This window comes from Anneissia japonica, unplaced genomic scaffold (genome assembly GCF_011630105.1).
Source record: "Anneissia japonica isolate Jap-2015-1 unplaced genomic scaffold, ASM1163010v1 scaffold285010_len649756_cov215, whole genome shotgun sequence".
Lineage (NCBI taxonomy): Eukaryota > Metazoa > Echinodermata > Crinoidea > Comatulida > Comatulidae > Anneissia > Anneissia japonica.
The window spans coordinates 513,848-534,862 of NW_022699253.1; the positions used below are offsets into that span (position 1 = coordinate 513,848).

The following is a 21,015-nucleotide window of genomic DNA, read 5'->3' on the forward strand; positions in this document are numbered from 1 at the left end:
GGAAAATTTGTTCAACCAAGTATGGTTCAAATACTGAAAATGAGTTTTCATTGGAATAGGGATTTAGTTCCGCATTTTCAATTTTCGAACCCCTTATGCCGAAACCACAGTATTTTTTAGCATTAATTGTTTCTATCATTACCAATTTGTTTATATATTATTTTATTCTATATACAAATGTAGGCTTACGTATAAAGAGTATAGCCCAGGCATAGTTTTAACTGAGCATCACTATGTCAAGTGTCAAGTATTCGAAAATCCAGTCTTAAACTGTTAATTATTAATCAGAAAGTCCACTAATTTGTTTCAGATATGAAAGAATAATGAAAGCCCAAGTAAAGAAATACACTTCATTTTGCTTGGATTAAATTCGTTATCATCAGGAATAACTTAGTTACTAATTAAGCTCTCAAAATCCAGACACATCCGTCATCAAATTTTTTGTTAAGTGACGGCTTTCGAAATTGACATACACAGTTGACGCTACGAGAGTGGTATTTTAACTTACCTCAATATCCCGAAAAACTGATTTTAAACCGAGCTGTTGTAACAACTCATATATCTTAGTTTCGAATATTATGGGGTCTGTAGCCTGTGAGAAATCAACATATAGATGGCCACCGAAAATAGTAGCAACCCAGCCATCGGGTGAATAGCCAGCCTCCATTTTAATGGGTATAAACTCTTTGCGGAATTGGCGCATACAGTTTCCTTCTGTTAATAAATTAAATAGATCATAGCAAATATATTATCCTTGTTATTATAAAGGCAAACAACATGGTTAATTTATTTATCATTATTGTTATTCTTGAAAGTGTAGTCTTATTCGTACAAGATAATATGAGTTTATGAAAATGTAATAATTATGTCATCTCTATCAAAGTACGTTCTATCTGCATATTAGTTTGTTAAACAAACTAATATGTGGCAGATATAAACAAAATAGACGTAGCGCCCTGTGATAAACTTTTGGTAAAATTTCTATTTAATAATAATAATATTTAACCTGATTTGCAATTGTCGCTTTGTTGATATTTTTCTGAAAAGCAGGCGAGGACCACATCAGCGTTCTTTACTGCGTCAGCCATTGTGTCGAAGATGAACCCATGCATTTTCTCAATGTCTATCCATACGTTATACCCATGTTGTTTCAAACGATCAGCGATTTTCTTCACCATTCTTGAAAACAGAAACTTGTGTTAATTGCATAATAATAACTGAAGTTATAATTGGTGCAAAACATTAGGCCTATCCTTTGTTAATTTATTCACCCTTTATTACGGCAACTAAATATTTGATGTGGTATATAGGCCTATTGAGGCGTAATTTTATCATGTCTCCATTTAAAAAATATGCAACTCACGGTTGATCATCCCATTGATAGCTCATCATAACGTACCCACGAGTCTATATAATAGAAAACCATAAAAAAGCATCATCACCTAAATGTGTGTAACTTAATTCCAAAATCTGATTTTAAACATACAGGCCTATCAATGGTTTAATTTCAACCAGATATTGTATACTTTCTATTTCAATGTCCCCTTAGCAAACAGTGTTCTTGTTTAGTCAATTGTGTTGTAAGGGCACACAAGAAATTTCACTATGCTGTTTATATATTATATAGAAATACAATTTGAGTGCTTCACCAACACGTCCGTATGACTTTATAATTTCATTCATTTCATTTCATGTACTTATTCCAATAACATTTACAATATAATACAAATTATTGACACTATAAAACCATGGTTCTTAGTATGCGGCCCGCGGGGCAAATTTGGCCCGAGAAGCAATCTGGCCCGCGAGAAAAAATTAAGTTAAAAATATAGAGTTTAATATCACATAATACCTAATTTGCATCTACACCGGCCCAACTCTACATATACACGCCAAATTTGAAATTCCCTTCACTCCTGAAGATTGCCTAGTGCATGAAACAGCATGTAGAGTGAAATTACAAGTTCCTTATTATTAGTATTATTATTATTATTATTATTATTATACCGCTCTGCATAGCATCGAGAACTATACGTTGCCTGAACTGACAACTTTATATTCATTTATATATATATATATATATATATATATATATATATATATAGGCCTAGTCCTATATATATTTCAAGAAACTAAAAGTAGTTACCATTCGATGATTTTTTTTCCAATAATGTAAAGGCCAAAACACAACACTGGGCCAGTGTGAAATAGGGGTAACACCCCCACCCCCCAGATTTAGAATTAAATCCCGATAAAAACCAATCGACAAACGCAGCTAAATATGACATAGTAAATAAAAAGTAAAATTTTATCATAGACTTGTTGTTATTATAAGTAGACCCGAGATTTTACAGGCAAAATGGTTTTAGGTTTTAAAGCCCTTTATTTGGTGGATGGGGATGGGAGAAATTACGAAAATACCGATTGTATGCCAAACCATTAAGTTAAACTTTTTATGACTGGTAAAACAAAATTATTGTGTTTTGTATCTTCATTTGGTTGGAAAATACTCCTACAAGATTAGTATTACTCGCAGTTGTTGTATGGAGCAGGTAACAATATTTTGCTTAGGCGTAGAATCAAGATCAATATGATATAACACAATCTAGTTGTACCATGGACCTATTGATAAGAGTACCTTATTTTGTGGAATAAAAAAACCTAATTCAGGAAACAATACACAGATACACTTGCACAAAAAAGAAGACATGACAAGTTATATTACTAGCACCGACAACATTAAACGTTCGGCGACCCTGCAAAATATTTTGGCGACTCTAACTTAAGTCACGAACGATAGTTTGAATAAAGGACGTACTTAATAACACCAAAATGAATGGAAATTTAAAAAGAATATTCACGAATTATGGGTTTCAGGAATCCATTAAATACCGTACGGCCTCAAAATGCTACTTTGCCGGAGTTTCTCGCCTCTGGACCCCAACCGGATGCCCTAAACGGCCTCAGCCTAAGGCTCGCAAACGCAAACCCAGTTCAAAAATGTTATACCTACATGTCCGTAAACAACATATGAAAATATAATGCTCTATTTTTTACAATTTCAAATCTGTAAATCCTGCTTATTATTAGGCCATATGCAACTATTTGAGGACTGCTTTGAATGCGGCACTTTACCACTAATCATGGTAAACACTGTACTTAAAACCGTCAGTTCTCAACAAACTCTAATTTAGCGAGAATTGCAAATGAAGTGGTACCAGTGCGGAGGCAGATTGCCGTCAAAAGAGAACTCAACACATTCGTTATGGGGAAAAAAATCAGATGTAACGTTTACAGAATAGGAGGCTGTAAGATTGATTACGGGCCCGGAGCATTCAAAAGCACTACCAACTATTTAGAGTTTCCCGGGGCTTTACTCTGAACCTCCTTTAGAGGTTCAGGGACATCGCTTCCCACTACCATTGGGCAGATATTGGCGCCACCATTTTTTGTTGATTTTACACAAGCAAGAAAGAAAAGATCAATAAGCAAGAAATAGGGATATCAAATTTTAAAATAATTTGGCCCTTTAAATAAATAAATTAAGAACCTGGGCTATAAAAGATATTTTGTAAAAAAAAAAAAAATGCTGGAAAGAGTAGCTTAAACTAAGTAACTCAATGAGTCAGCACCGTATAAACAAAAAACACTGGAAAACTATTTTTATGTAGGCCATGCATATTATTATTTAGGCCTATAGTTTCAGATTGACTCAGAAAATTATAAAACAATTATGAATAGGCCTATTATTAGCGATCTGTATATGACATTGAATTATCATTAAGTAAAAGTAAAGATCTGGGATCCATAATTATATATATTGATATACCAATAGTTACGAAACGTGAAGAGATAGGAATATAGTTGGCTATAATTTAAGCTCTTTAACCCAAGTTGTTGTAGTTAATTAATTTTCTTTGAAATACGGTACTGATTATGAAATAATATAACCTATAATATGCAATTTTATCGTCAACAACGCAACTTACAGTCATGGCCAGTTTAGATTGACTTAAAACGGTGAATGTATACAAAAGTCCTGTTTTGTTGGTATAAGTGTTGAGCCGATACAGTAAATCTCAGTGTATTTTACTTTCCAACATGTTGAAAACAACAACGATGATTCATTTTCAAAGGAAGTTGAAATTTCCTGCTTTATGTTGTGCGCCATCATGCGATGTTAATAAACGAACTCCTCATGTTTGTATTGGACAAGGACAATAACACCCAATCAAAATTAGGAATTCGTTTAAAACTGGTGTAACAATAGTCACAGTCTTATTTTAAATCAAGTACATTTCTTATAAGTATGGAGGTATTTCAAATTCAAACAGGAAGGGATGTACTATTATTGATCTAGAGGCCGGGTGTGAAAATGTCTCCTTATTGATTTGGAGTGAATAGCCTAATGAATTGAATTGTAAATTATTAATTGTTTTTACACTCATCACAAAATTAAAAATAAGCCTCTTATTTACAAATTACCGGTACAAACTCTACACATAGATATAGGCCTACGTCTCGTCTGGATAAAACCAAATAAAAAAAATTCTCAAGGTGTAGGCCTACGTAGGACTTCAAATGCAGATACAATTTAATTAATAGTTTTAGATGCCGCGTTTAAAAAATAATGTTTTAAACAGAATGTGTAGATGACACGTTTTAAAAATACGGTTGAAACAGAATGTTTAGATGACGTGACTTTTTTTTTTAAACAGAATGTTTAGATGACAAGATTTAAATACTGTTTTTGTTTTTAGATGACAAATTTTAACACTAGGCATAGGGCCTATTCCAATTATACAAACATTTCAAAAGGATTTGTATTTTTTTCGATCCGACAGTCGACAGACAAGTTTAGTCTTCAAATCATTTGCATTGGTAGTAGGCCTACCCAGGTAAAGTTATAAATATACGGTACCACACACAAGCTAATATGCATATACTATTTTATTGGATTAATTAGTTCTATAGAGTCTTCTCAAAATGCAAGGACCAAGCAAAAGATAACATTTATAAATATACCACAGGCAAGCTAATATGCATATAGGCCTACTATTTTATTGGATTAATTAGCTCTATGAGTCTTCTCAAAATGCAAGAACCAAGCAAAAGATAACATTGTAGCATTTCACGACAGAAGGTTGATCAATCCGTTAATCAATCAAACAATAAACCAATCAATAGGCCTATAGAAAATAAAATATAAGATAGGCCATCATCTACACATTCTGTTTAAAACATTATTTCTTAAAACGAACCCCAAGGACCCCATTGGAAATAAGTCGTTTTATACAACTTCATGGGCTATCCTATTATACCTAGTGTTCAACATAAGATTTTATTGAATTTTAATTGTTAAACTTTTTCCCTATTTTAAAGTCTGTATTAACTTTTTTGAAACTCTTTGTTATTTGATTTTATTGTTGATGTTTAGGTATACTGAATAAAGTCAAGTCAAGTCAACCCTATGTAAGCCTAAAAAGTTTGTGTGCATATTATTTTTTTTCTGATACTTTCACTAATCCTCATGGAGACGAGAAAAGGGTAAGCGGATGTGCCACATTCACGATACAATGCCGACCCAATCGACTGCACTTACTACCTTAAATATTAATAATACTTTTCTTTCTTTCCGTTATACTATTATAGATATACATACACTATAATGTTGTAATGTGTAGAATTGACAATTCGTATGTATGGGCCTATTGTTACCGGTATGTGTTTGTGAAATTACACGTTATAATAAATACGGTACCGTACTGGACATTCACCGACACCGGAATTCTCCGAAACTGAATTCACCGACTGGACATTTCGCCGACTGGACGATTCGCCGACAGCCGATTCGGCGACAACTAATTCGCCGACAACCAATTTGCCGTCATACATTTCGCCGACAACTTTTTTTGTGTGATGTGATTGATGTTTCTTTGAGATGTTTTGTTTTGTGGAGGACTGGGTAGTCATCATGAAAAGTCGTTATTTATAGCTATTCATACATGCAGACACACACTTTCAATATATTAATTATGCAACAAGATTCTGCTAAAAATATAAAATAGGGCTAGGCCTACAGGCTATGTTCATGTTCATCTATATTTTTATTAAATATTTTAATACTATAGAAAATCATAAGAAAAATCATGCACAATATACCGTAAAGTAAAAATATTCCAAATGTTTGAAATGCACCCAGAATACGACGTATTACAAATATACAGTAAAGTTGAAATAGGCCTATACAAGTGGAGGACACATTGGTCGGTCTTTCATTCACGTATCAAATTCAAATAATAGTACCACCAGAACAGTGAAATTACTTCACTATTCCCTGGTAGCACATGCTGAATTACAGTTTGAATGTACAGTACAAACTAGGATAAATTAATGGGTATACAATTCAACAGAGGAATAAATTAAGCTAGTTATATACAAATTAAATTAAAGAAAAAGTCAAATTGATTGTTGATTGATTGATTGTTTCAATACTTCAAATACAAAACATTTTTAAAATAGAGTGTATTTATAATTTAACCACAAATTTTATAAAAATAAAACATAGGCCTATGCTACTTATGACACACCCAACCATTAACATGTTCACAAAAAAATGTCGGCGAATTGTCTGTCGGCAAAGGATATCGGCGAATCGTCTTGGCAAATGTTTGTTGTCGGTGAATAGTCCGGCCACGAAAAAATACATATTTAGTGGGCCTTAAAAAAAAACAAACAAACAAACAAACAAACAAACAAAAAAAAACACGTTTTGTACACCAAACTATAACGTTATAACGTAAAATTCTTAGCTGGTTCATTCCGAAATTAAAATATAGACCTATTTAGACGTCGTTACACACACGCAATTTAACAAACAACGACCCCGGAGTGTGCCTAGGAAAGTAGTTTGTAAACTTGGTGGTAGCTAGCACAACAGTGATTAGATTTTCAGCAATCTGATTGGCTAGACATGCTATCAGTCTCACGTTTTGCTTTGGGAGGAAAAGCCAAACTGTTCGGGTACTAAACGTGAGCGGGATGCGGTGGTTGGACCCGAGGCTGAAATTATAATATTAATACTGTTTCTTTTACTAATTAAAGTCGCATATTCGGTGTATCAATTGAGAACATATCTCTAAAAATGATTATTGATATTGCTCTCTGTTTGTGCTTTGGTATTGCTTTGGTCCAAGGCCAGCAAAACCAAGCGCTCATCCCACCGTCCTTCAACATCGCCCAAGGTAAGAAGATCACCGCTACTTCGACGTGCGGGGACGAAGGCAAGGCTGAACTGTACTGCAAACTGACGGGAAACACTGGGGACAGCTTCCGTAGAGCTGAACAAGATATTGTCAACGGACAGTACTGTGACTTTTGTGATATGTCTCTCCCTCTTTCTAAGCATCCGGCTGAATATGCTATAGATGGCACTGAAAAGTGGTGGCAAAGTCCTCCTTTATCGAGAGGACTCTCTTATAATGAAGTGAATATCACTATCGATCTTGGCCAGGTGAGTATGTTTTACTTATATTTGTTAATTAACAAATCTTGATTCTGCTAGCCTAGGCCCAAGGCCTAGGCCTATATAGTTGATGTAGCCTGTAGGATTAGTAGTAGAACAGGACGTAGGTCTAGTGTTACTGTATTAATTATACCAGGGAGTTTTTATACGTTTTTGTGACTTAATTAAACTGTCATGCCAAAGTCTTCTACCGTAAAAGTTGGAGAATATTTAACATGTAGTAAAAAGTAGGAGAAAATTACATGTCAATTTGATATTGTTCACTCATGGATGATTGTGTGTAGATAATAGCTATAACTTATAAATATAATTACTATAAATATAGGCCTCCTCATAAATATTTACCCATACTTCCAACTGGAAATTTCCTGAGCAAATAAATACACTTAAAACAGGGAGAGTGCAAACCCCAAGATTAAGAAAAAGTCACCCCTCGCTTGTGAAAGTCACATGTTCCAGACCTTAATAAAGGGGCCCAGGACATTAATAGGCAATATTTTTTTGCCAGAACCACAGGCCCTCTTTTTTAATCCACAGGCAAAACATTGGGAGTGGGGGAGGGGTTAAAGTAATGTAGATACAAATACGGGATGCCTGTTGTAGCCCAGGACCCTTTCTTTCGCTACTGATTTAACCTCCCATGAGACTCTTGTCTCCCCTCTACCATCAGGCTCCACCCTCGTGATAATAGACTCTTAATAAGAGTTAAAATTGGATATTATTTTTGTATTCAGAATAAAGTTCAAATAAAATAAAACACCAAATCAATATTTATTATTCATTTTTTAATACATTTACACCTGTCTCTTATACACATCTAGATGTGTATAAGAGACAGGAATTACAGTTTGAATGTACAGTACAAACTAGGATAAATTAATGGGTATACAATTCAACAGAGGAATAAATTAAGCTAGTTATATACAAATTAAATTAAAGAAAAAGTCAAATTGATTGTTGATTGATTGATTGTTTCAATACTTCAAATACAAAACATTTTTAAAATAGAGTGTATTTATAATTTAACCACAAATTTTATAAAAATAAAACATAGGCCTATGCTACTTATGACACACCCAACCATTAACATGTTCACAAAAAAATGTCGGCGAATTGTCTGTCGGCAAATTGTCTGGCAATTGGATATCGGCGAATCGTCTTGGCAAATGTTTGTTGTCGGTGAAACGTCCGGCCACGAAAAAATACATATTTAGTGGGCCTATGACTCTTCAAAAAAAAAAGAAAAGAAAGAAAGAAACACGTTTTGTACACCAAACTATAACGTTATAACGTAAAATTCTTAGCTGGTTCATTCCGAAATTAAAATATAGACCTATTTAGACGTCGTTACACACACGCAATTTAACAAACAACGACCCCGGAGTGTGCCTAGGAAAGTAGTTTGTAAACTTGGTGGTAGCTAGCACAACAGTGATTAGATTTTCAGCAATCTGATTGGCTAGACATGCTATCAGTCTCACGTTTTGCTTTGGGAGGAAAAGCCAAACTGTTCGGGTACTGAACGTGAGCGGGATGCGGTGGTTGGACTCGAGGCTGCAATTATAATATTAATACTGTTTCTTTTACTAATTAAAGTCGCATATTCGGTGTATCAATTGAGAACATATCTTTAAAAATGATTATTGATATTGCTCTCTGTTTGTGCTTTGGTATTGCTTTGGTCCAGGGCCAGCAAAACCAAGCGCTCATCCCACCGTCCTTCAACATCGCCCAAGGTAAGAAGATCACCGCTACTTCGACGTGCGGGGACGAAGGCAAGGCTGAACTGTACTGCAAACTGACAGGAAACACTGGGGACAGCTTCCGTAGAGCTGAACAAGATATTGTCAACGGACAGTACTGTGACTTTTGTGATATGTCTCTCCCTCTCTCTAAGCATCCGGCTGAATATGCTATAGATGGCACTGAAAAGTGGTGGCAAAGTCCTCCTTTATCGAGAGGACTCTCTTATAATGAAGTGAACATCACTATCGATCTTGGCCAGGTGAGTATGTTTTACTTATTTTTGTTAATTAACAAATCTTGATTCGGCTAGCCTAGGCCCAAGCCGGCCTAGGCCTATATAGTTGATGTAGCCTGTAGGACTAGTAGCTAGTAGAACAGGTAGGTCTAGTGTTACTGTATTAATTATACCAGGGAGTTTTTATACGTTTTTGTGACTTAATTAAACTGTCATGCCAAAGTCTTCTACCGTAAAAGTTGGAGAATATTTAACATGTAGTAAAAAGTAGGAGAAAATTACATGTCAATTTGATATTGTTCACTCATGGATGGTTGTGTGTAGATAGTAGCTATAACTTATAAATATAATTACTATAAATATAGGCCTCCTCATAAATATTTACCCATCCATACTTCCAACTGGAAATTTCCTGAGCAAATAAATACACTTAAAACAGGGAGAGTGCAAACCCCAAGAAAAAGTCACCCCTCGCTTGTGAAAGTCACATGTTCCAGACCTTAAAGGGGCCCAGGACATTAATAGGCAATATTTTTTTGCCAGAACCACAGGCCCTCTTTTTTAATCCACAGGCAAAACATTGGGAGTGGGGGAGGGGTTAAAGTAATGTAGATACAAATACGGGATGCCTGTTGTTTATGTTTTATGGTGTAGTTGTTTACAAATGCCCATCAAATGTTGAAAACAAAGCTTTACTTGCTGTGTCTCACCTCTACACATCCTTTAAATCTGTCAGCTTTGTGGGGCCCAAAGGGGGCATCGCCAGGTAGCCCAGGACCCTTTCTTTCGCTACTGATTTAACCTCCCATGAGACTCTTATGTCTCCCCTCTACCATCAGGCTCCACCCTCGTGATAATAGACTCTTAAATAAGAGTTAAAATCGGATATTATTTTTGTATTCAGAATAAAGTTCAAATAAAATAAAACACCAAATTAATATTTATTATTCATTTTTTAATACATTTACACTGTTTAATTATTTGGCCTGCATTAAATACTATTCTTTAATTGTCTCTTATTGAAAAGTTCTTAAGTAAAATTTGTTTTTCTGATGCTTAATAAATAATTAATACGAAGGTTAGTAAAAAAAAGAAAAAAAAATATACAGGTTGATTAAATTACATAAAAAATAGCACAAGGTATTACAAAAAGGATAATTATTACAGTATATTATATTTTGAGTTGTCACCATAGCAATACCGCAATTAATGCTTAGTGAATGCAATTCATCCTAAGTTAAACAAAGATTTGATAACTTACAAAATCAATGAACACATTGAATCAAATTGCCTCAACAATGAAGCCCAATATGAATTTACTGCAAAGAAGTCTTGCATGACACAACTCGGTGATGCCGTCAATAACTGGTAAAAAACATTTGACAGCCCTCGTCCACCAAGAATCGATTTGATATTCCTTGACTTTCGAAAGGCTTTCGATCTCATCCCACCCGATATTCTACTCACCAAACTTACCAGGAACTATAACATCAGAGGTAAAATGTAAATGTGGATTAAATCTTTTCTATCCGGAAGAAAGCAACGGGTCACTTTTAAAGGAACATCGTCATAATGGGTACTTGTTAAATCAGGTGTTTCACAAGAAAGTGTTTTGGACCCATTACTCTTTAATCTGTTTATCAACAACATAACTCACAATATCTCTTTTAGTACCTTGCTTTTTGCCGATGACACTTTAATATTCGGGAACATACGCAGGAGAAACGAGGAGTTGTCTTTCCAAGCTGATCTTGACAGCATTATGAACTGGACCACTACAACATGTTTATTAACACTACTAAATCCAAAGTTATGCAAATGACAAAATCATCCAAACACAAAACCATCTCCCATCCTATCATCTCAAAAATACTAACCTCTCCACCATTACATCATTCAAATACCCAGGACTAACAATAACAAACATACTATTATGGAAAGAACATGTCACACACACCACAAACAAAGCTGCCAGATTACTAGGGTTCATATGGCAGGTAGCTGGAGCATGTTCTTCAAAAGCTATATTATCAATACAGTATATATGACCGGGGGTAATAATGTAAAGCGCTTAGAGGCTTTGTTAAGGCATTAAGCGCTATATAAGAACGACATATTATTATTATTATACAAAACTCTTATGCTTCTGGTTTTGGAATATGGAGTGCCAGCCTGGAACCCTCTCACTAAAGACGAGTGTAAACGAATTGAGCGTGTACAAAGACGAGCATCACGGATGTGCCTCATCAACAAAGAGGTGAAATGGCATACAAGACTAGGCTCTGTTCTCCGAATATAGCAACACTTCATGACAGAAGAGAACAAACTGCTGTCATCTTCGTCATTAAATGTCTGTATGGACTAATCGACTGCAAATCAGTGGGCGAAAATAAATGAACGCTACCAAGAAATTTTTAACATTTAATACGCAAGAACTTTGGCCTGCAAGGAGTAGTTAATGAATTTCCTAGAATTTGGACTTGTCTCCGTGATTTTCCGAAAGAATCTGCAATGTTGGACACTCTACAAACTTTTTATATAAATTGAAACTACTATTTATCGAACAACAAGAATATTTATTGTATTTCAAATTCAAATTCAAATTTATTTCGGGTTAAAATTACAATTAAAAGAAAATAAAAACAGAAACAGAAATTGCAGATTCTCAAGGACCGCATTGGAAATAAGTCGTTTCATACAACTTTCATAACCAAAAGTGCCACTATCATGTGGCTCTCCAAGGCAGCACTCAACACACAGAAAACAACACAAAAGATATCATTTAGAAAAATAAAATATTAAAAGATTGTAATATAAAATATTAAAATATTATTGCAATGGATGGGATCTCATCATTATCATGTGACCACGATGCAAAATCAGGAATTAATTTGACATGCTGATTATTAACGTGAATACATTAAATGTATTTTTAAATATACTGTACTGTAATATCTAAGATTTATATATTTTATGCAGTCAAAAATTAATATCTTTATTGGCCTTTTTAAAATTTAAATAAATAAATCTAAATATATTTTAGTACCTATAGTACTGTAATTTTATTTGTCTATTTAATTTAATTTTAAATAAATTATTCCTTCCCACTTTCACTTATTATGTGTTTTGTTGGAACTTTTTTTTGGATTCAGTTCAGAGACGATCCTTAAACCATTTTTTGTTTTTTTATTGTATTTGTAGATTAATTTTTGTAGATATACAGGACTTACCTGTACAAATTTTTTTTATTTTTTCCCCTTTTTTTATTTTCTCAAATTAATGATTTTCCTGTTGTATACTAATCCTTTGTATTTTTCTTTCCAGATTTGCCTTTTGTATCAGGGTAGTTAAAGGAGTTTATTTGATTTCTTAATTAGTTTTCCTTTTAGCCAATTTAAATTTTATGTTTATACTACTGTTTTATTTCCTTGGTAGGCTTTTGAGCTAGAGTGTTCATCACTGTTGTCAATCCTAGCCAACTTAGGAAATATTGTAAAATCTGTTGCTTGTCCAATTTTCATTGTTTTTGTAAATGTATATGTTACATGTAGGCTGAATAAAGAATGAATGAAAGGCAAGACTTTTTATAGGAGGGTGGGAAACAAATTTTTTTTTAAATGTTGTTTTCATATTTAGAAAATATTTTTGCCAAAAACATCCAGACGGAGTAGAAAATAAAAATAAAATTTTATTAGTGAATGTAAACAGTGTAGTAATGGGATGGTTAAATGCTTTAAATTTATATAATTTCTCATTTTGGAGATTCAAGACAGCGGTGGGCATGATAAAAATGAAAACAATTTAATTTTTTTCTGAAATTTCCATTCTAATTGACCAAAAATAAAATTGTATTTTTTTAAATTCAAATCATCACTATTGCTAGATTCGTGAAGGTATAAAAAAAGCCTTGCCTAAATTTGAATACAGTAAAAAGAAAGTTAATTTCTTTAAATAATTGTATTTTGATTACAATTTTGAATTACATACTTACTGTACTTTTTGGCTTCAAGCTAATTCTTGTACCTCCTCCCACTTGGTGCTCAGCCTTCCCAAGTCCTCCAGCATGGGCTAAACTTGAGTGGATGGGCCGACCAGTGATTCTTAATCTCAGACTTGGACTAGTTGGGTGCCGCCACTACTGCCGATTGAGAAGGAAAACTGTCTTTAATAGTGATTAACTGTTTGCCTTTTCAAGGAATGACCTTTGGTTCTGGATGCAGTATCAAATAAAAAATTAAATCCTCAACTTTTAAGATTATCAATTCCTTTAACCACCGTTCCGCAACCTATGCTTGGGTTGCGAAAAAAAATTGATGGGTCGCATAATCTCTTCAGATCGCGAAAACTTTACTTAACATGAACAAATAAAAACAAACAAAAGACAAACACAATTAAATTACAGTAAACGAAAATGCAATTTAAGTGTGACAAGTGTGTCAGTTTACTATTTCTTATGACTGCGTTATCACAGTTTCATGTTAAAAATATACAGTATCAAAATATTTGTACTTCAGGTATGACAACTTTAAAGTATTAGTATTGTTTCATTTCAATGTGTTAGGCTTGCAGCTGCAAGTTATAATGAGAAAAAATTTTTAAATTTAATGTACAGTATTTACCCATAAATCTCTGACAGCACTAGAAATTTATAATAAAGTATCTGTTAATCATTAATTTTTAAAAATGTTTAACTTATTGAAAAATTTGATAACTTGCATGATTTATATTTTCATTTCTATGGCTTTTACATAGTGATTTTGTGGGTGATAATATCTTTTAATCAGTTCACAAAAGAATCAAGTGGGTGGTTCATCCCGCTATCCGTCGTATGTATAAAACAATGGACCTTTTAATCACTTGGGTTCGATGAGTCACATCAGACTGCTTGACATATAATTTGGGTCGTGGGCTAAAAAGGTTGCAGAATGGGGCCTTCAACAATTTGATAATTATCTAGATGACATCAGAGCTTTTCCTTTTGTACACCAATGTAGGAAGATTGAGATGTAATTAACCTTTCGGGATAGCTAATATTTTTAAAGTCTGTAAAAATCGAGTGACTCTCTGCAGGATACTTTCTCGAGTGTGTCTCCACCTTTCTCATATGCTGGATACCACCAAACTGAATTTCCATACTCAACATTGGTCAATATCTTGTACAAATTTACCAAGCCCTTTTCTTTTTATGTGTAAAATCCCAAGTTCACCGTTGACTCTCTTTGCTGCATTGGTTCAAGAACTTAATTTAAAGTTGTTTGAGCCATACAGTATGTTTGCACTGTACAGCACTGAACCTCTTTTGTAACATTTATTGTAAAGACATTAAATTATAATGGTATGTATTTGGAAGTGGTAGATCTGAAGATTACATAAAATGAGGTGGTAGAATATATAATGAGATATTTATGTCAAACTGACAATACAAGGAACTTCCTCTGTTTTCATATACACAAAGTCACTGTTTATGAGACTAGTGATGGTTCTGAGATACATTTTTACCATTTTTGGCATATTGGAACAGCAATGCCATGGATTAGGATTTGACCCGGAACATTGGAATTGGAAGCTGACAATTTTAACTGCCATATCACGACATCTGATGCCTTGGAATATCAATATGCAGTATCAAATTTAATTTTAGAAGCCACAAATTTCTGATTGTTCAGTGTTTTAGGATCCTGTTCATGTTTAGATAAAAAAATCCCATTAGAAGCTCTAATGTACTTTAAGAATGCCGACAGTATCTGATTCAGTGTCATTAACTTTGTTTGTTTTCGTAAAGCTTGTTAAATGAAGTGCATGAACTCACATAAAATTTTGTACTTTAGGTGAAGAGGAGAGAGTGTGATGAACAAGGCAACTGTCTAAGTTGATCATCTGGTTGAATTATATTATTTGTTTAAAGCTTGTGATTGGATGCCTCAAATAAATTCAGCTTGAAGAGCCACCAAATGATAATGTGCAAGTTAAGACGACACACTCTTTAACATCCATGGACCTTAGAGGGTATCTTTTTTCCCACCATTTTTTAAAGAGTACAAATCGTATAGTATGGGAGAAGGGTCAACAGATAACTGCATGCAAGAAAAAGAAAAAAAGAAATCTCGATATAAAAATAAAAAGCATACCGGGTAGGCCTATATACCGTATTCTTTGAAAGAGGGGTAGAAAACTCTCATGAAAATTAGTAACCCCATATGTAATTAAATCTAATTACCGGTAAGTGGCTCAATCAAAACAAATAGTCCTATAAATTAAAATGAAAAGATTATACAATTTCATGCCATTGGACTCTTGGACAGGTTAAAAAAAATGTATGTATCTTGTTGGTCCTTCTGTCTCAGCTAAAGTACAGTAGAGCCTTGTTTTTACATACCTCGGATATACGAACCCTTAGCCTGGGTTTCAGGCCCTAATTTTGGGTTACTAGCTCTTTATCACTTAGTGTCACTTAGTACACACCATACCTAATACTGTCTCATACTCGATTTCTTTTTTTTTTCTGATTTGGGCCTAGGCAGACGCTGCATGATCATTCATGCGTATGATTTCCCACAGCAAATTTGATGTGGGGTATCGTACGGTATGCATGACCATTGACTGATTTTGTAAATCATGTGATTGGATACTTCATCCATATAATTTAATCTTGGAAAATTTTCAAAACTGAAGATGCAGGTGTCTCGATTAGGGCTCAGCTAGGCTAGATCAGGGTTGCCATTTAGCCTTTTGACGGCCAGATTTGCCTGGCCGTAACGTTTGGAAAAGTCACAGCCAAACTACATTTGGCCGAATTTTTGAAAAGTTTATATTTTTTTTCAATATATGCCTAATATAATATCTTTTTGAATCTCTCTTGAATATAAATTAAATACTGTACTTTAATTAATTTATTATTGCCCAATTGAATTGTATAGGCCTTGGTGCTGCAGTGTTCTTTATGATAGAGTGCCATATATAAATGCTTGATGTGATCATTCGGGTGCGATGGCACCTCCAATTTCAAGCAAGTGTTGCAGAGACTTCGAAGTTACTCTGGAGTTAGGTTGTACAGTATATGAGAATGAAGAAGATAATTCTGATAGCAACATTGATTTATTGCTTTAAGTACTGCGACAATAATATTTAGAGGCGAATTTAGAAAGTTTAGGTAAAAAGTATTTATTAAAGTTTTCATAGGTTTGTGAAAAAAAAAGGAAGAAAAATTGATCGCCCAAACGCATCAGAGGTTATTTTCGGGCGTCTAGAGAACAAAAATTTCCTCTAAGATGGTGTTATCTCGATTAGCCCTAATTTCACCCTCTTCCCCCCTGGCTTTTCCCATTTTTTTCCCATTTCGGACATCTCTTGATTCGCCCCAGAATTTGCCTACATGCCAGCAACGATGTAGCTGTTCAGAAAAACAGTGAAAGTTTAACATGTTCTATGTAGATCATTTGAATTTCTTCAATTTCTAACAAATGACTGCTAATTTTTGTGAAGTTTTGTAGTATTTCAAATTAATATCTACCCACTATTTTCTAATCGGATTAAAATCTGGTCAAATTTTGGCCGATATCAAAAACAATTTGGCCAAATTTGGCCGTAAGATGCCTACTTCTGCCTACCTACTTGAATTAGAACAGATAGTATAATTAGTTCCGGCCTGCTGAACAACTGTGGGCTGATAACTGTGTAGTAACTTACAGATAACCCTGCTCACTGCTAAGCTACAAGATTTTAGCTAGAGTACTAGAACATTGTTAAAAAGATACTGTAATATTTAAGCAAGAACTTAAAAATAGGACAAGCCTCTCTCTACTACTAGACTCCAGAGGCCTAGGCCATCCTCCTGGAAAGTGATGTGTTTGTAATGTACAGTACTGTATATCATCTAGCCTAAGCTTAATTGTTTTTGCTATTGCCTACCACACTAGTCCTTCTAGTGTCTATTCTAAATATTTTAGGCCCATTTTATTAGGGAAGACTATTTATTTAGGCATGCCTAACTCTATTCGACATGAGTGACTCAGTTTCGTGGCAGTAAAAATAAGAACATTTTTGTGATGGGTTGAACTTGTTTATTTCGGTCCACCCATTTATCCAAATATGGATACCTGCATTCAGTGTTTTACAAGTTCCTAATTCCATCTCTAAATTAACTTTCCTGTTAGTGGGATGTGTGGCAAATCTAACGAACCCTAAGTTTTACGTACGCCTCATATGAACGATGACTTCATTAAAAAACCCAAAACAAATGGCCCTTTTCATCGCCACCATAATGTAAAATGAGATTAGTTCCTGTCTGTTTATTATTTCAGTGCTATAACACTAAACAAACCATTCAACATCAGCGTTGATTGTGTCTAATTTTATAATCTAAAACCATGTGCAATGAGCAAGATTACTGTTGGTACTCAAAATAATTTCTTTCCTATTTAGCTTCGTGTGAAAAACTTGTCTGATCAAATTTTTTTCACAAAGTTTACTAAACTGGGTATAGGTATAATTTTGCATATGAACGCTAATTGGTTTGCTCACCTAGTGAGTTTTACGTACATAATAGGTCAAAGGTCACCACAAATTTAATTTTATGAATCCCCTGATTTACATGCGCCCTCCGGTCCTATACCATACATAAAATTGAGGTTCTACTGTACGGCATATAGCACATTGCTCTAAACATGGGAACCTTTCAAAAATTACTAAAGGTAATAAAACAAAGCAAATAGAAGGCGGTCCATTGGTTGCCTTGTTCTTCCGTCAGCTAAATTGCTCTTCCATCAGCTGACTGTTCCTTCCATCAACTACCGTATGGCTCTGCTTTTGTTTAATTCCGTCCATCTGACTGGAGATTCCATTATCAGCCAAATTTGTCCTTCCATTACCTTAACTGGTCCTTTCTTCAGCCAAATTTTCCTTCAATTTGTCAGCTTATACTAATCCTTATCAGCAAAATAATTCTTCTATAGGTTAAATGGTTCTTTAATATACTGTAACTAGTTGGTCCTTTGGCCCAAAAATGTTGAATTGCCAATGCAGACTTCTCAAGTTAGTACTAAAATGCATTCAGTAAAACCAAGTCTTCAAATATTCATAGTAAATACAAAAAATTTCTTTAGCACCTAATAATAATAATTTGTTTGGAGTGCAAAATGTGGGTTGCTTAAATTACAGTACATGATAATACATGGTTTGTAGCTAGTAGAAAACTAAGTGTTGGTGGTAGGTAGACATTTTAAAGGTGGGTATGTGATGACATTTGTAAAATCTAAATGATAGGGATTTTAAAAATGGGCAAGGGGGTTAATAAAGGTGGATGTAGGGTTTTAGACTGGATAGCCCAGCACACGTCCACCCACCATAACTACATCCATGATAAGAACTTTGGAATTTTAAAGATACTATAGAGGACAGGATGAAGATTTACAGGCCACTTTTTACAATAACTTATCAGTACAGTATCTAAGTATAGGTTGTCTAGAGTCAATGTAACCAAAGATCCTGATGGAAAATTAATTTGTTGTGGACTTTTAGCCTATTTATTTATGGGTTTTGTCCTATTCCGTAGTATTTTTGACTGTTTGCGTACGAGAAAAATTAGGCAAAATTTCTGTAGCAACTATTAAATTTCTGCAGTACTGAAATCTACCAATGCTAAGCCTGACCAACTCAAATTGATAATGTACTTTTTCTGAAGGAACCACAAAAAAAAACTGTTTCATGGCATGCATAATCCATTTAGTATGTTTTAGTGTTGTGGTTTTTTTTCTGAAGTTTGCAAAAAAAACCCTTGTGTTTTAAAGATAAATATGTCCTAATTATTAATCGCATACAGTAAATAAACCCACCCATGTCTTTCTATAACCCAGTTACAAAAATAACCAAGCTTTCCTACTTCATCACTGTACTTCGCTGATCCTTCCATTAAATCTTCCAGTTTTGGTTTTTGTGTCTACTGCCCCTAACGGGAGCGTAGGCACTATGTCATGATGTACAGTAGCAATTAAAGATGGCGGAAAAGTGTAATTCCGGTTTAGGCATGATGGGTACTACTAGCTCGAGGTAGCGGGCGCTCTGTTGACAATCGAATAAAATTGCGTTCGAATATTGTTATGAAAGAGAATTTTCATTAAATATCCAGATACACTACAATAATACACACATCTGCATATTGAAGAACATAAGACAAAATAAAAAAAAACAAAACCAAAAACTCCTGTATAAGGCAGTAGATACACGCTCCTGCTGGGAGCCTATTTTTTGATTGGGCATGCATTTTTAAGTGTACCAGGTTACTACCTATTAGTCTAGCTCAAGCGATCTTTGTGTGAAATTGATGCCTTATGATACACTAGAGTGAAAGACACAGTGGGAAAGTGTACTGGGATCCTGACCTTTGAACTGATTTATCGTAAATTGGAAGTTAAATCAGTAAAGAGGGAATGATGAGCCTTGTCTTTCATTTATGATTTCATTCCTCAGTTATTTGTATAATTTCTTGGGACATGACCCAAGTGACATACAGTGACAATGTCTATGTATAGTTTATATCACCACCTTTGTCAGAATACTGTACGTATTTCCTCTGCCCTCCCCTTCTCTCCTCAATCAGTGCTTCTTTTAGTGACCTAGTTTTGTTCCTGGCGAGACATTCAAACTCATACTTCAGTCTCAAGTATATTTTTTTTTAGTAAATACCGTAAAACATTTAATCAGCATTGTAGCTTGGCCCTTGGTTCCAGAGGAGTGCAGTTAGCCAGGGTCTCCAATGGTAAGGGGAGCCCAGTGAGGTTGAGTACCAATTATGTATCAGTTATGGAATAGTTCAAAATAGATGAAATTTTGTACCCCCTCCCCCTTTAATTAACCAAGATATTGCTTCCCCACCTACCCCCTTCTCAGCACTACTGTCTGCAATAATTTATCTCCCTTTGTGGTCACAAGTGACCAATCATTATAATGTGATGACAAGGTGTTGTGTTTGTTTGAATCAGTTGTGACCTGGCCTTTCACCTGGAAACACATAAATGTTGTCATCACTCGAAATTGATCTATAACAGCACCACCTAGACTTTGAGAAGGAAGACATGTCCATTCTTTCATTTGCTAACATTAAGTGAAAAGTAAAATTTTAATTGATGGTATAGCTAATGCTGCCTTAACATACAAAGCATTAGTAAAACCGAAAGGTCCACTGATTAATCTCAGATAAGATAGTATAATGCATACTCCAAGTATCGAAATGCACGCCATTCATTAGCTCAACCCTCCCTCGATAAACTAACGTTACGTTATCTCGCTTTATTAATTGGTTTAACACATTATCAAGGATAAGTACTGAGTGTTTAACACTGGTGTCCTTGGATTCAATTATGGGTAAACGGTTGCCTTTTTTATGAGGTTTTAATTGTTCTTTACTGCCAAAAGTGCGGTATTCTAACGTTAGTTTCAGGAGGGCTGGTCGGCCTAATGTGTGTCGGGATTCAATATTTCAACATAAATTATGTCATCATCAGGAATCATTGTA

General features: G+C 34.5%; 2 protein-coding genes across 2 annotated transcripts in view; one reads left to right on the plus strand and one right to left on the minus strand.

Annotated features, from left to right (window-relative positions):
- Nucleotides 1-4,122, minus strand: part of LOC117102904 (p53-induced death domain-containing protein 1-like) — an 8,449-nt gene extending 4,327 nt beyond the window's left edge. Inside the window, exons 1-4 of the mRNA XM_033243353.1 lie at nucleotides 3,990-4,122; nucleotides 1,364-1,407; nucleotides 1,007-1,179; nucleotides 509-714 (exon numbers count right to left, since the gene is read on the minus strand). Coding sequence (XP_033099244.1) covers nucleotides 509-714; nucleotides 1,007-1,179; nucleotides 1,364-1,407; nucleotides 3,990-3,995 — 429 coding nt within the window. The 5' untranslated portion in view covers nucleotides 3,996-4,122. The remainder of the gene's footprint in view (nucleotides 1-508; nucleotides 715-1,006; nucleotides 1,180-1,363; nucleotides 1,408-3,989) is intronic.
- Nucleotides 4,123-9,026: 4,904 nt separating this feature from the next.
- Nucleotides 9,027-21,015, plus strand: part of LOC117102899 (laminin subunit alpha-like) — a 62,394-nt gene continuing 50,405 nt past the window's right edge. Inside the window, exon 1 of the mRNA XM_033243349.1 lies at nucleotides 9,027-9,530. Within this exon, the coding sequence (XP_033099240.1) occupies nucleotides 9,162-9,530 (369 nt within the window). The 5' untranslated portion in view covers nucleotides 9,027-9,161. The remainder of the gene's footprint in view (nucleotides 9,531-21,015) is intronic.